Genomic DNA, 17,093 nt, shown 5'->3' with positions numbered 1-17,093 from the left:
TCAAAATTTATGCTGATTTAAATTATTGTGGAATTTCATTGATTCGCATATAATACCATTATTTGCAAATACAAATCAATCAGCAAAAGGTGGCAAAAAGGTATACTTTTTTTAAATCTATGTTTATTTGGTACGATTTTGGAAAAAATATAACATCATGGATGCCATAAGAAATATTGACTTAGCTTGGCAAGAATTAACTGATAAATACATGAACAAAGTGTGGAAGAAGTTATGGCTGAAGGTATTCAAGAATTCTCAATGAGAACAGCCTATCGCTGTATTGTTAGGTTGACCAAACTCAACCTAATCGATATAGCAGGACTAGGAGATATAAACGAGCAGGATATTGAGGAGATACAGCACGTTTCTGGTGAAATCCTTACCAACGACAACCTTCAAGAACTGGCAGAACATGGAATTCATGTGGAACTGGAAAACAGATTTCCTTAGTAAAAGTTTTGTAAGATAACTGAAATCATTGATCAAATTGTAGCGAATGATCCAGATTTTGAAAGGAGTGCAAAAGGAAAATGAAGAATTTTGGATGCGATCTTCTGCTACCGACATTTGCTTAAGGAAAGAAAAAAGCGACAAATGAAATTTCACCACTTTATTGCAAAAGAACAAGAATTTCAGAAAAGTCAGGACCTTTGTCACAAAAAAAATAAACTTTACATTTCTGTGTGCATATGTTTGTATGTTATTTAATGTATTTTTTATATTAATTTGCATAATAATATAACTTAAAGTAAAATCTGTTTATTTTTGGTCACATGTTTCCCTTTCCCTATTTACTGTGTTAAAATTACCTCGTTTAACACTGTTTCGCTTAGCACTTACTTGTCTAGGAATGCATCCCCGTGTTAAGCGGAGTATTACTGTATTTTCTTTTTCAGAATTCTGTCCTCTATCTATCTGTTTAATTTTCAGCATACTTTAGAGAAACATCTTTTGGATGTTAAATTCTTCCTACATGTTTATTAGTATATAAAACATCTACAGTGAATGATGATTACTTATTACAAAGGCACTAAATACCCTTCTTTCATTATCTGAATATAAAAAAATGTCCAAAATACCTAATCTATTCAAGTATAGGCATTGTTGGAGAGCATCTTCAGTTTTTAAAAATTATTACATTAGATTCATTGATTCTGTTTTGAAATAAAATATAGAAAAATAAAATCAATTATTCTATTTATATTAAAATTTATTCATTTACAGTTTTTGGTCTTGCTTGGTCTGAAATGACTTATCTAATGTCTCTTGTGTTAGATCATTCAAATTTTCTGCTTGGCGTTCTTGTTGTTTTCTTAATTTTTCAGCTGTTTCCAAGCTTTCTTCCTTTTTTAACATTTCTAAAATATCATTCATTTGAGTTGAAGTAACTTTAACATTTTCTTTACCTATGAGTTCAATTACCTAAAACAGAGAGGAAATTATTTATTATAGTATACAGTTAAAGTACTGGTACAAATAATTGTATGAAATTTAATGTTGTAAGAATCAATTTAAATTGGGAAAATTAATCTATTTGTAAAATAATATTTAACAGTAATTTAAGAAATTTTACACACATTATTTTTAGTTTCATTGGATTAGAAATCTCATACATTTTTTAATGCTCTCTAAAGAAAATAATTTTTAGAAAAGTTTTTAATAACTATCTAATTATTTTTAAAAAGGAATTTTTACTGTTGAACAACTGCTGATTTCTACTATGAAAGTGGTGATGATTCTTTTGGTTTATTATAAATAAAATTCATCTCATTAAGGAGTCAAAAACTTGCAATATTTTGCAATGTTGATTGCTATTTAATATTAAAAAAATTATTTGTATGACAAATCTCCTTATACACATAGAAAGAAGTATATTTTTATTTTTTATGTATAGAATGTTATCAATTATTATGTCCATTGTAAATTTAAAATAATTTTTATTAAAATTACATTATACTGAATCAGACAAAAATAATTTTCTTTGTCTATGATAAAAACTCAAAGAAAATTGATTTAAATTTTATGTCATAAACATAGAAAGAACTAGTGATAAAGCAGACAGTAAAAATGAATACTATATGAATTAGTACTGGTTATAATTAAAACCACCACCATATTTAATAAGTAATGTAATAAAATAATAAGACTATTGTCTTACTTTTAATACATTTTCAATTTCAACAGCTCCATCATGATCTTCATCCATTTTCTCTAAAACATCTGCTATTCTCTGAAGACGAGTGTCATCAGATATTTTCTGTATTCTTCGAATTGCCAAAACCAGTTCATTAATACTAATAATATTGTCCCTTAAATCAAAAAATTCTTTATGTAGATACATATTTTAGTTGTGTTATGATAAATATTAAAATAAATTATACCTTACTCATTTTACATGTTTTAATAAATATTGGTATATATTCTTATATATAATACAAAAAATGATGAAATATGTAAAGATGTTAGATTAGTTAGTTTGTGAACCAGTTAGATCAGTTGAGATTACTATAAAGTTTTCAAAGTAACTGGTAATATCTCTTGTTTTTCTCAAAATTATAGAAAATTTTATCTGTTATTATCCTTACCAATAAGAGATCCTGCACAATACTACTGGGCAAATATTGCTTTGAAAAAATTTCATTTGGATAAATATTGTAAATTCTCATTCTTTATACAGTATAACTGTTGAGTTGGGTTTCCAAAGAACCATTCCCATGCACAAGTTTATGAACACCAACTTTCTTGGAAACCCAGCTCTATAGTAGTTAAGTTATTTCACTGAAAAACTGTTTTTGGTGAAATTGCTTTTATAATGTTCCACAAGAATATGTTTCTTAAGACCAAAATTATTTAACTTATGAAAGATTTTGTTAATGTACAGTATATCATCCAAAAAAAAGATATAATAATAAATGCAGACCTAATTATCACAAAGTGTAGATTTTACTATAGGATAAGTTACATAATGCTTTGATAACATTTGGAATGTATGACTATTGAAAGTCCAGTACAGATGAGATCAATTACATACTATTCAACAATAAAATTTTCCAAGCAAATATAGAAAGTTTACAAATACAATTAGAAAAACAAGTAATGAATTACATAGAAAATATCTCAATGTAAATACTTAGGCATAATAATGAAAAAATTCTAAAATAGAAAATTGAAAAAATAGGTCAGAATCATACCTTTCTTCTTCAATACTGATGCCTTCTTTAACTTTACTGTCTATTTGTTCCTGTAGAGTTTTCCTTGATTTGCTAAGTTCATCCAATACATTATCCATTTTTGTTATCATTTTGTTTACTTGACTATAAAGTCTAGTTGAAGCTTTTGATTCCTTTAAATCTTTTAATCCAGTCTTTAAAATAACTTCTTTAAATTCATCAATGTCCTGTTAATTTGAAATTTAATATTTTATAATTATTTAGACAACTTCATAAATAGTAGAACATTTTATATACTTTCCAATTAAACTATATTTATTTATTTCTATTTTATCTTACAAAGATTAATTTTATAGAATTTTTTTAAGTTTCAAGGGAAAATCCAAATGTACATCAGAATTCTACCTGTTTTAATATAGTTAAATTATTTATGTATGGAAGAATGTATTACAGAAGAAATAGAAGTGTAAAAAGTATAAAAACGATTAAAAGAAAACAGATATTTTGAATTAGTACTTTTTTAGAAGTTATTATTTAGAGATGTAAAATTTGCAAATTGAGATTAGTATTTCTAAATGTGTGAGAAATGTTTTATGAAATAATAAATAAAGATTAAGATATGATGATAATTTTTTAAAATTTTGTATGCTTCTTTAATACATATACAGTATAAATATGGTAATATCTGTAATGCTCCTTCATTGTAATAAACTATTGCACAGATCTTTACAAAACAAAAATTTCCAAGCAAACAGAAAGTTTACAAATACAATTAGAAAAACAAGTAATGAGTTACATAGAAAACATCTCACTGTAAATATTGTACTTACGATTTAGGATCCCTTAATTTTTTTATACTTAATTAAAAGTTTTTTCAAAAACTGCTAACATTCACTCTGCCAGAGGCAGTATTCTCAACTTCAATTGCTCTGTGTCTTTTCACATTAAAAATAAATTGTAAAATTTGTAGGAATATTTTAATGCCAGTATTGGTGGTGTTTTATGAATTTACAGCCAAACTAAAAACTTTAACATGTCAGAGTTAAATAGAAAACATCCATAAAGTTCTCAGCAACCACTTTCGGTATTGAATGGTTCTTTTTAAAAGCATGCTTGTTCTACAATGTAAAATGAATAATTTTTTTAAACCCAACAATAAAAATTATTGTGTATTTTAAAATTAAATTTTTAACAATAATGCCTGGAAAGCAATAATAACTATTGATGCTGAACAAAAAATAGATAAAATAGAGTGAGTAGATAAAAACTACTAAACATATGTATAAGTCCACGAATCCTGACAGGCTAGCCACGTGAACTTTTTGGGGGTATTCTTTGCATGTCTAATAACTAAATAGGGGTTGATTTCCCAAAAAAGCCCTCTCAGAAGCACCCATCTTGGCAAATTGCCTGAATTTTATGTTGCCTTATTCCATCAATCTAATATGGAAAAGATAAAAGTGAAATCACATAGAAATTGATGGACTGCATAAACTATTTATATTTGTGATTAGTCTAGTCACAAATACCCTATCCAAATAATTTTATCTCAATTTCTGGTAGCAATAATTAATTTCCCAAATAACTTATTTTTGCATTCAATATTTTCTTTTATATGTATGCAAATAACTTACACAAGCACAACTAGTTAAATTATTTCTTAAATAGTTACATGGATGACAGTTATTATCTATTTTGAACTTTTGATGATAAACTCATATAGTTGTGAATTTAAGTATCTTTTGATACTGTCTTTATTCACAAATTTAATCCATATTTAATGTATGTTTTTAATTGCAATAATGAAAGAATATTTACAGAGATTGAACTTTAAAATAAAAACTATTGTAATACACTTGGCATGTAGATCCTTGTAATTTCTCAAAATTTATAGTAGTTTTTATTGATTTAATGTTATTTTAATCGAATACATGAGAATCTAGGGTTGATACTTTTATTGGAATGTTCTCTAATTCTTATAAAATCAAATATTATTTTAAAATTATTTAAATTAAAGAAAATACCTTAATTTCTGTTAAAATAATTGTCAAAAAAATCAACAGAAGTTAAAGAAGAAACTTCCTCCAACTTAAACCAAGAAAGTTTCAACTGCAACAAGGAAATTCCTTGTTGTTTCTTTCTCATCATGTGATTCAGATCATCCCTGTCTGTTGGACAGACAAACTTTAAATAGGGCTGAACACAAACTGCCAAGAGCTGGAAAACTGAAATCAATGGACAAAGAGTTTGCATCTGAAATCAAAAAAGTTTCCCTCCAACAATGCAGGAAACCACAGGCAGCTCCCACCACAAACTTGCAAAGAATATATGTCAGGAATGGTCCAACTAAGGTATTATGTTTGGTTAAGTTACTGTAAACTATTTCTCATTTGTTTTATGTTATGGCAATAAGATAGCTAAGGGATAGGTTCCAATAGATAAACTAGATACTTGTCAGATTCTAAGAATAGAATTTAAGAACTATATGTAAATTATGTTTAGATTTCTTTTTGTTCATTGTCTTTGTTAATAAATCCATTTATTATAATCTAAAAGAGAAATTCTAGTTTTTATAAGGTCTAACGACATCATCAAATGCACATACATACCTCCAGAACTTTACGATAAAGTAAAATCACATCCTAGCCCACATTATATTTGATTAGGTGCTGTCAAGAGATCTTGATAAAATTCCAACAAAATCCCAATTTTCCAACATTATAATAGCCATGCAAAAATGCAAGATGGGGTTGACCAGAGCCCCAGAAATTCACAAATATCATAAAACTTTTCTAATGAAATATTATTATTATTTTGACAATTACAGTTTTGCTTATTGTTTGCTGTAAATTTTTATAACACACAAAATGTGCTTTTGTTTGTTATTTGAAGTTTGAAATGTCAATAAATGTAGCTCAAACTCTGTAAGCCTGGAATATATAAAAAATAGCAACGAAGCTTTTTTCCGCATTCCAATTTACAGAATCCTGAGGAAGATTTCCTGTGTAGATCAAAAACATCAGAATTTACAATAGAATATCCTGGAATTTCTTTTAAGGTTCAGTTCGTTGCTATTTGTTAATAAATGTAATATTTTTTATTCTAACAAATAATTTTTTATACAGATATAGGGATATATTTTAACATTTTACAATTTATTTTTCTTTTGTATGACATTTCTAACATTTGAAATAATGTAGAATGTTAAATAACTGTTAGATTTATCAACATAGAAATAAAATAAAATTAGAATGTAATGCATAAGTGAACAAGCAATTACTGTGACATCATCACAATGCCAGGCTGCAATTTTAATCATATTTTTAATTTATTTAATTTGAAATATATGCTCTCCACCTCAAATTAGTAGTGGCTTACCTCTCCACATCATACTTTTCCTTTAATAATAGGATTATGCCGGTCATCTGTCTAACATCTTTCAAGGAAAAATTTTTGGATTGAAATAACATGACTTCCAGTACAAATCAGAAGTACATATATAGTTAATCGGGGCCTCCTTCCCCTAAGGATTCCATATCTGGTCTCGTCTTTCATCTACCCAACTTCGTTCTCGAGATTATGGAAAGACAGACAGATGAACAACAGTGGGAATTTATAGGTCTACAATTTTTTTAAATTGCAGCTCAAATATTGAGATCATTTGTGAAAATGAATCAAATTCCGGAGTTTTTTCTCACTGATCATGAAAGTGAATGAATAATTTATTTTTTATTAACCTTTTAAACTCTATAATATCTATAATACAATTAAATGTAATAAATGATGATCAGATATATGATCATAATCATAATCATGATTTGAATAGTACAGTAAAACCTCAATTTAAGGGACTTTAGATTTAATGGACAAATTTTCCAGTCCATATGTCATATGTGATCATTAATGCCCTATAAATTTTGAAATGCTTTTTATTTGTAATTAAATTAGCAGGATTCTTTTTTCAAATCCACGAGTCTTAACTTCATGCCACAATGGGAGTGTCTTGACGTGTCATCATCTGAAGATGGATAAATAGGAAATTTTTTGTTTTTGTCATATTTAATTTTGTTTTCTTTTAAGAACATTATTTATTTGTTTAGTTAAATACAATCAAAATGTATTTTCCAAAATATGTGTTTGTTTATTTCAATTTACATTGTCTACTTGTTTATTAGTCTCAGAACATAAGCAATAATACATATAGAAAACTATTTTAATTGTAAAATTAAACTTCTCATACATGCTTAATTTTAATTACATAAACATATCTATATATGTAAAAACAGATAAACTAATTAATTTTTCAGTTTTTTAACATATGCATTTGGAAAACCTACTTTATTATATAACAGACTTTTGGCTTTAACAAATATCCCTTCGCCCAAATTAGTCTGTTAAATCAAGGTTTTTCTGTAATACAATTTACTGAAATGAACACTTCATGACATAGGTCTATATATCATCAAATTCTATATTAAGAATAAAGATAAAGTTAAAAATAAATAAACAATTTTTTCTAATATTAAAACTTACTTCTTTATAATCAGCCATTTCTTCTTTTAAATCTTCTAATTCTTCTTTTTCAATTAAAAGTCGTCTTTTTTCTTCTGCTATTTTTTCTATAGCATCTTCTAAATTATCAAAGTCTTCTTTAGAAAGTTCTTCTTTTTCTTCAATAATTTTAAGTTCAGGTTTCTCAACTAAAATAATATTTTTAATTAAAGAAAATAAATATATCATGATTAATAAACCTAATTACAATCATTAAAAAATAAATAAAAATAACCAAAAAAGTAAGAAGATTTATGCACTTTCCATAGATGACTGACTGACAATCATCAGCAAAACAAAATGAGAAATGCTTGTTTCTCTGACACTTTCCATAAATTTAGTTGTTGCACGTTATTTTAAATTGTATAATTTAAAAATGTCTTCATTAAGTCCAACCCTTCTTGAGATATGTATATGTCTCCCCATTTCCCCCACCCTGATCTTTAACCACCAAAATTTAATAGCTTGTGTATACAGGGCAAAATTTAATGCCCTGTATACACAAGCTACTATGCCATATTTCATTTCATCATCATTACCCCATCCTGAGATATTAAATAAAATACACACACACACATGGAATTTTTTACTGCTTTTGTGTCCAGGAGTTCTCAAAACATGGGAGATTTGCAAAAAACTTTGAGAGTCAAATCTGACATGATTCCAATACTTTCCCTTGTTATGAATACAAAACAGCTGAGAAACTAAAAGTCTATTTGAATTTTTTTAAATTTGCCTTTCAAATAATATGTACTGTACATCAAATTTTTTGACAGGCAAATTTTAGAAAAAGCTATCTAAATAACTAGGACAAGAGGTATATATCTAATCAAGAAAAATCAATTAATATAATTAATTGGTAAATATAATTATACTTTCTACTGCTTTATCTTCAAGTATAGGTCCTGCATCTTGCAAAATATCTATTAAAGGTGGTTTCTGAGTTGATTTCATTGCATCAGTTAATTCTATAGTTCCTTGAATATTCTTCTCTTCTACTTTGGCAAGAGCTTCTTTCTGTTAAAAATATTTTTTCAAATAAAAATTATTAATTTTAATTTTAATTCATTTGAAAACCTCTATATGTCTGTTACTTTTTTAAATAACAGACATATGGAAGTTTTCAAATAAATTTACTGACATTTAAACTAACGAATTACAGGTATACCTCGCCTTACGTCGTTAATTGGTTCCAGGAAAACAACGTAAGTCGAATTTACTTATCTCCGAATCTACTTGTCACTAGGCTAAACCATAAATTACCATTCCCAGTTCTGTATTTTATTTATTAATGCATTTTTAATAATATACGGTTAATAAGGATCTATTTTAAGCTTACAAACAAATTTTAGTTTTTAATATAGTACAGAAAAAAGTAATCTAAATTTACGAATGCATGTACTGTAAATACAGTACATACTTGTAAATGTATATATTTTAATATGATTTTATGTGCTTTAAACGCTTTTCTAGTGATATTACGACTTCAATATTTGTGGTGGACAGACGTAAAGTCAAATAAAATGACTTAAACTTGGCTTTTATTTTTCCATATACTTTTTTGACAAACGACGTAACTCGAAACGACGTAAGTCGAGGTATACCTGTAATACATTTCGAAAAACATATGATGGTAAAATTCAAAATATTGTCCTAAATGAAAACCATCAGAAGAATAATTTTTCATCAATAATTTAAGATGTTTTCTGATATATTATTAACTAACTTTTTTTTAAATAAAAACATTTATATTTTATTTCTAAGTTAAAAGATTTTATTAAAAGTGCATCAAATTATGAGAACATTTTAAAAATACTTCAAAAAGTAAAAAGTGGATAAGACAAACCATAACACGAAGAATACAATGCATTTTAAATTTCAGTGAATGAAATTTGAAACATAATTCAATCAGTGGAAATGATAATTTCCATTTCTGATGTAGAATTATTTTGACAATCAATAAGTTTAGTTTTATCTTATGAACATGATAAATTTATATATCAAAATTAATTTTTATTTAATAAAGTATTTTTTAATTATACATGATAAGAGCTAAGACATCTAGATACTAAAAATCACATAAATAGTTATAAAAATCATAAAAGTTCAATATTTATAACTATTTATGTGATTTTTATTGTGCAGGCGTCCAGGCTTCAATAATAACTATGGTAATTAAAATTAAAATTAATTTTAAGTAATGTGTGTCCATAATATTACTACAAATCAACATTATTTTAATACAATATGAAGATTTTAAATATTAAGTGAAATTGTTCTAAAAACATTTAAAGCTATTATAAAAATCTTGCTATTTATATTTAATTAGGTTTTTAACTTGCTATTATCATTAATAAATACTTACTTCTAGTCTTTCTTTCTCTTCTTGTTTCAATTCTTCTTTTTCTCTCTTAATTGCTTCTTCTTCAATCTTAATTACCTCAATCTTAGTTTTATTGTCTACTTTACCTTCAGTTTCACCAATTTTCAGTTTTGCTTCAGTTGCCTGAATAACAAAAACATTATTATTCTCTAACAAATCAGACAAATGGGTTCTAATAACAAAAAAATTAATAATTTGCATCAATTCTTTATTAGTTAGAACATACAATAAATACATATTTTTTCCAATTAATTAATGAAAATATTGGCAATATTTCATTCTGTTCCTTATATTATCTTCAATAAAAAAATAAAATAAGTTTTGTACATTGTTCAAAACACTCCAAAGCAATTAATCATATAAAAGTATTATAAGGAGTCAACTCCAACCTGTTTTATTTTGTTTGGGGATCATTTTTAGTTCATTTTCTTCTTCTCTTGTTATTACCTGCTTTAAATGATACAGCTTCAAAATAATCAGGTATATTGTCATCTACTAAATTGTGTTCTTTAACCAATTCATACAAAATTATCTTTTTGTCCATGAATCCACTGAGCATCCATTTCGATGCAGCTTGCACCATAAGGCTTAGAGTAGGTTCTGCCTCTGATATGATCCCGAGCTTCAATCAAAGCAACATCTTTAAAACCATATTATTTTAAATGGCAAACAGCTGCCAAACTATCCATTCCTGTTCCAATGACGACTATTTTCTGATCAACTGGTCCTATTCTGATCACTCTTGCCACTTTGTCTATCAAAGGTTGGAGGTTTGACATTTTTGGAAGTGAGGACTGTCGTAATGTTAGTTATGCTCTGTGTTAATGCAGTAACATGGTGTGGCAACACAGATAGTTGTTGCAAGTGAACTCTTCTCGACTCAGGAGCACCAGCCATTATAAACTTTTAGTAGAGGTGTTTGCTAATTATGAACACTTAACGTAGACAACCAAAAAAATTTACAAAAACAAAATACCAGAAATATCAAAAAAAGGTATCAAATACAATTACCAAAAGTTCAAATATAAAAAAAATACAAATATGAATTATTAGTTATCAATGATCTAACATCCCTGTTCAGACACCAGTTATGTAATGTCTGATTTGTAGGAAGCCTGGAAATGACCTAACATGCATTACATAAACCAAAAATGAGGTTGGTCAGTGCCCGGCCTGGACTTTTACATGGGCAAGAAAAGAAATGAATAAATTTGTTAATGTATGAAAAGTCCAAAATAATTACTTTTACTGTATGTAAAAAAAGAAAAATTCTATTTATTATTCCATGACTATGTACTGTACATGGCTTGTTTTTTAAGTAAGTACCATTTTAAAATAGGATCGCTGCAGTGCTACGGTTGGTGTTCTGCGAATGTGCGCTGAGTACCTACATCTGTTGGCTAGCCACAGATGCAATTACGGAAGCATTCATTCATTTTACATTTGTTTGTGTTTAAAATGCCTCAGACAATTGAGAATCCCACTGATTATGAAGTATGCATGGTGATTTGTTTTTTAATGCAAAAGACATGAAAGCGGCTGACATTAATCAGCAGATTGGTGAGGTGTATGGAAAAACATTATGAGCAATGGAATGGTAAGAAAATGGGTCAGAGCATTTGAAGATAGCCGTACTAATGTCCATGACAAGGAGCGTAGTGGGTGACCGTCTGTCATTACTGAAGACTTGGTGCAGAAAGTTATTGCAAAAAGTTCGAGAAAACAGACGCTTTACGATTTCATCATCCAAAACAGCTCAGAGTAAGGGGATTGTTTTGCTTCATAACAATGCTTGTCCATATGTGGTTCAACAAACCCGAGATCTTATCACATGTGTGGTTCAACAAACCCGAGATCTTATGGCTGGGAACAACTTGATCACTCATGTATAGCCCTGATCTAGCAACTAGTGACTACCACTTTTTCCTCCACTTGAAAAGGCATCTAGGCAGTCAGCGCTATGATAATGTCAAAATGCCATGTGGCAGTGGTCGGCAAATCAGGCGGCAGGTTTCTATGAGGATGGAATTCAGAAGCTGGTTGTATGATGCGAAAAGTGCCTTCATATTGGATGAAATTATGTTGAAAAGTAGATTAAGGAACAGATTTTCATGTAAGAATAAAATTATTTTAAAAATTGCAGTTGTGTTTTTTTTTTTAATATCAAAACAGTACTTACTTAAAAAACACACCTCATACATTACAAAATAAGTCAGAAAATTCAAATATAAAAATATTTTATCTAATCAAAACAAAAACAAGTATATACAAAAACTTTCCCAACACTTGGAAAACTCAAAATTAACTTAGAATTATCTTAAACTATCTTCACAAGAACTGACAAGAAATATGGACTGTATACATGAATTACACAAAGTACTCTTACAATTAACTCACCTATCACCAAGAAGAAACTTCTAATCTGCCATCCAAATCAAACACCTTTTCCTTAACTTCACATAGTCCTTAGCTTTACCTCATCTTAATCACAGCTCATCTCTCTTATTATGATGACATTACATTGATATGCCCACTTGATCCTATTTACATACTTATAGTTAACATTTATTTAACTCTAGCAATCTTCTTTCCATGTCTTGTCATCACCCTCACACAATTTTTTTTTTAAATTTTCAGTGAAAATTTTGGGTGGGAGATCATTCTTTTAACTTCCCTTCAGAAGTCACTCAAGATGTCATTTCTAGGTTGAAGACACACTTGATTTGACCTCAGCAGTTGTCATAGTAAGGTGAATTTCGTTTTTAGTTTTTGAATTTTGTCCAGGTGAGATGCAGTATCAATTTGGGTTGGAATTGACTTTTTAGAGAATAATCAAGTAGCAAAAAACAAATTTAAAAATTCAAATAACTGAATAAATAAAACCCAAGTTTTTATATTAAATATTTTAATAAATAATTTTTAAAAATTTTATCATATTATTTCTACATAAACAATATAATTTTTAACAATAATTTTAAACAAAAAAAAAAAAAAAAAGAAAACTGCAACTGGAAACAAAATGCCAAGTAGAAATTTGCAAAATTTAGAAATTAAGTCAATGAATAAAATGTTGACTGAAAAAAATGAAAAATGAAAAAAAACGAATGAAAAAAAGACGCAATGTTTCATAACTATCTCTTGGGAAGTGTGATATGATGATAATATAAATTTTTCTATTTTTTGACAACTGAATTAAATAAATGTAAAATTTTAAATTATAAATGGGCCATTAATTTAATCAAAATATATAACAATCATCCAAACTAAATGTAAATAAAGTGATGGAATTAAGTATACAGTAGAGCATCAATTATCCAAATATCGATCAACTGTAACATCAATTAACTGAAAGCTTTCCAGTCGGCAAATTTAAATTTTCACTAGTGCTGTGGCGCTGCAATCTTTGGCTATGTCTTGGGCTACTCCAATGTTATTTTTGTTAGTGTGCGTGTTTTAGCTGGCAGCACTGGCATGACCATGAGAGGGTACTTAAGAATGTGCCAGGATTTGAAAGAATTTCAACATGGGATAGGTTAATATATCTTTTTGTACATAATTGGTTATCTGAAAAATCAATTTTCCGAACAACTCCAGACCCCAATTGATTCGAATAATTGATGCTCTACTATATATTTATTTTCAAAACACATTGTACATAACAGCAACAACACAAATTATTGTTGTTAACAGAGCTATAAATAGGCATACCTAACAATAGGGTAGGAGTAAAGTTCAAATTGTGGCCTCCAATTTCTGGTTCATCAAAAAGAACTCCTTGAACACAAACTAAGTTTGTTTATTTAACACTATTTACAGAGATACACAGAAATACATCTTAATTACTTCTAATTACAAGGTCTTAGTCCAGACCTCCTCCTCCTCACACAGTCTTAGGCTAGGCTCCCCTTTTCCTCGATCCAACATTGCCTTATATATAAGTTTTGAATTTGTTGGCCAACCAATCAGGAGCTGTGCTGAACTGAGCTTTCTATCAGGTCCGCTCCAGTTGGCATATCTGTCTTGACTTGTCCAGAATGACTCACCAACCATTCCTTTTCAGAAAACGTGCTCCAACAAGCGAAAACTTGACCATCTTGTCACTATGAGATAGGCCTCCGTGATAGTAGGCATTCTATTGATCAATAAGTTTAAAAATTCCTTCCACATAGAAAAAAGCAGCTGCATGATAAGCTGTTCTTCAACAGCTTCGAGAAACTTTGTATTGGAGGTAAACTGGTAACCTTTCAATGACTGCTTGAAAAGCCCAAAAACATTGAAATTGCAAGGGACAGGTTCAGGCTGTAAGGAGGATGGGCAAGAACTTCACAACTAAACTGTTGCACAGTGTAACAGCACATTTGCTATGTGTGACTTCATCTGGTCATAAAGTGTGATGATTCCCTTGGGAAATATTCCTGACTGCTTTTGCCTGATTGCTCTCTAAAGCTTATCAAGGATGTCACATGATGCATTGATAACCTTCACATCAACTTTGAAATTCTTCATATCATTTAAAGACTGTACTGTATGCCAGATATTCATTCTTGTAAACCATCTGCATGCATTTGAAGATGATTGTTGCTGTTTCCCTCTTTGATCCAAAATTGGATCACAGCTTGTTTTGCAAGTTTTAACCTATTCTTGAGACAAGTTGTTTACATTCCTTTATGATTATTTACATCCAATGCATCAAACCAACTAAATGAATTATATAATGCATTCCTCCTAATGTTAGTACTAAAGACCCACTATTATTACCAAATCTGTTTCATTTGGACAAAACTTATCATATACCAGAAGCAAATAATATTAAAGTGTTTTAAACTATTATATTTTTGGTGTTTCTAGTAAGTTGTAATATGTATTAAATTTAGTTATCAGCTGAAAATTTAGAGTAATCAAATGTCCAGAATCTTTTTAATACAAAGAAATTTTAATGGAAATGAATGATAGGTATGAATGATAGGAAATGAATGATAGGTAATCATCATACCAAAGTATGATGATTACCTATCTATAAAATTTGAAGAGACTGATTTGCTTTTTTGACTATCATATATATATATATATATGATAGTCAAAAAAGCAAATCAGTCTCTTCAAATTTTTCAAAAATTACAATGCCAATCACTAGTGAAATTGGACATCATTAAAATAAAAAATATTGAAAATTATTAGATTTACTCAATATTACTTCTATTTATGAAGGAAACTAGAAATAAAAATTGTTGTATTGTGAATATAAACTATATATAAAAAGTCTTGATATCAATTACTGCATGATTACAATTAAATTTAGTGTAGTTATACAGTATTAAATTAACTTTGTTTAGGATTTGTCCATTTCATTTGGAAAGAGCAATTAAAAGTATCATGATATATTGGTAATATATGTATTCTTTGTTTGAATGAATATTTAAAAATCAAATATACAGTTTATAACAACATATTAATCATTTTAAAATATATATATATATATATTTTTTTTAAATGATTCACAACAACAATTTTTATTTCTAGTTTTCTTCATAAATAGAAGTAATATTGAGTAAATCTAATGATTTTCAATATTTTTTATTTTAATAATGTCCAATTTCACTAGTGATTGGCATTGTAATTTTTGAAAAATTTGAAGAGAATGATTTGCTTTTTTAAACATAATTAAATAACACAACAAACAAAAAAATTTTTTAATTCATATTTTTTAAATTGCATTACATTACTTAAAGATTTATTTTTTGTAACATTTGATACTCTGATGTTTAAAATAATGTTTGGAACATGAAAAATAAGGCAGTTTGGATGATAAATATAATTTTTTTAATGACTATTATAACATTCTTTCTATAAATTCACTATCTTACAATTGAAATTGTTTCCTTAACTGAAAAAACAGTTCAGATTGAAATGAAAACTGAAGTTTTAAGTTATTTTCCAGCAAAAATCTGATGAGAACCATCTAGAGATTCATAATCAATAAGAATTTCATTCAATGTATTAGAATAATAGACATCTATGACTATCTACAAATGCAATTGCAGTTTTTATAAGTATTCAATCATATATATAATTAAATAAATCTATTAATTAAGTTCCCAATTTATAGAAACAATATCATTACTATTTCAAAATTACAAAATAAAGATTAAGCAAAATAAGAATACTCTTCCACCAATAAGGCATTCACATGGTGTTCTTCAAGGAGACCCACTATCTCCATATCTATTTAATTTTTATCTGGCAGATATAGATTATCTTTTCTCTGAAGCAGATGATGGAGTAGTCATAGGAAATAAAGCATTCCATTATATATTGTTTGCGGATGATCTGGTCGTGATAGCACCGACAAAAATCTCACTCCAAAGGAAAATAAACCAAATAAATTTGTATTTCAAGTCCAAATATTTAGCAATTAATCCAAGCAAAACTAAAATAATTATCTTTCGGAATAACAGTAAAATATCTATCAATGAAACAAAAATTTATCTCGAAAAAATTTTACTACAAACAGTGAATGAAATAAATTACCTAGGAGTTAATTTCGACTGGAATCTAACATTTAAATCGCATATATCTAAACTTAAAAATAAAGTTAAACAAGCAATAGATAACCTTCTATTTTTGTGCAGCAAATTAAAAACTTCAGATTTAAGAATACATATGAAACTTTACAGCTCGATTATTAATCCGATGTTATTTTACGCCAGTCCTATTTGGTGCTTGGACTATTTCTACCAACTCGAATAATTTCACATTTAATATCTACGCAGACTATTTCACATAGAAAGAACAGTACCGGGATATGCACTACGTCATGAAACACATCGAATATGGTTATTCCCGTTTATATTAAAGCGAATTATCAAATTCTTCTACAAACTTAATTTCAAAGGTGATAATAATTTAACTATTTTATACCATGAAAATATTAGACAAAGTAAACTACAAAAAAATAAACAACTATGGTATAATAAGCTGCAAACTAT

General features: G+C 27.8%; 1 protein-coding gene across 7 annotated transcripts in view; it reads right to left on the bottom strand.

Moving 5' to 3' along the window:
• Positions 1–1,190: 1,190 nt before the first annotated feature.
• LOC111620561 (mitochondrial proton/calcium exchanger protein-like) overlaps positions 1,191–17,093 on the bottom strand; it is a 45,416-nt gene continuing 29,513 nt past the window's right edge. For all 7 annotated transcript variants that reach the window (XM_023362507.1, XM_023362501.1, XM_023362504.1 and 4 more), the window contains 6 exons: positions 10,090–10,230; positions 8,600–8,741; positions 7,707–7,873; positions 3,195–3,400; positions 2,162–2,312; positions 1,191–1,425 (listed from right to left, as the gene is read on the bottom strand). In XM_023362507.1, the coding sequence (XP_023218275.1) occupies positions 1,222–1,425; positions 2,162–2,312; positions 3,195–3,400; positions 7,707–7,873; positions 8,600–8,741; positions 10,090–10,230 (1,011 nt within the window). In that variant the 3' untranslated portion in view covers positions 1,191–1,221. The remainder of the gene's footprint in view (positions 1,426–2,161; positions 2,313–3,194; positions 3,401–7,706; positions 7,874–8,599; positions 8,742–10,089; positions 10,231–17,093) is intronic.

The sequence above is a fragment of the Centruroides sculpturatus genome, unplaced genomic scaffold, assembly GCF_000671375.1.
Source record: "Centruroides sculpturatus isolate CEXI.00-Female unplaced genomic scaffold, Cexi_2.0 scaffold76, whole genome shotgun sequence".
Taxonomy (NCBI): Eukaryota; Metazoa; Arthropoda; class Arachnida; order Scorpiones; family Buthidae; genus Centruroides; species Centruroides sculpturatus.
This window is presented reverse-complemented; position numbering and strand designations above follow the sequence as displayed.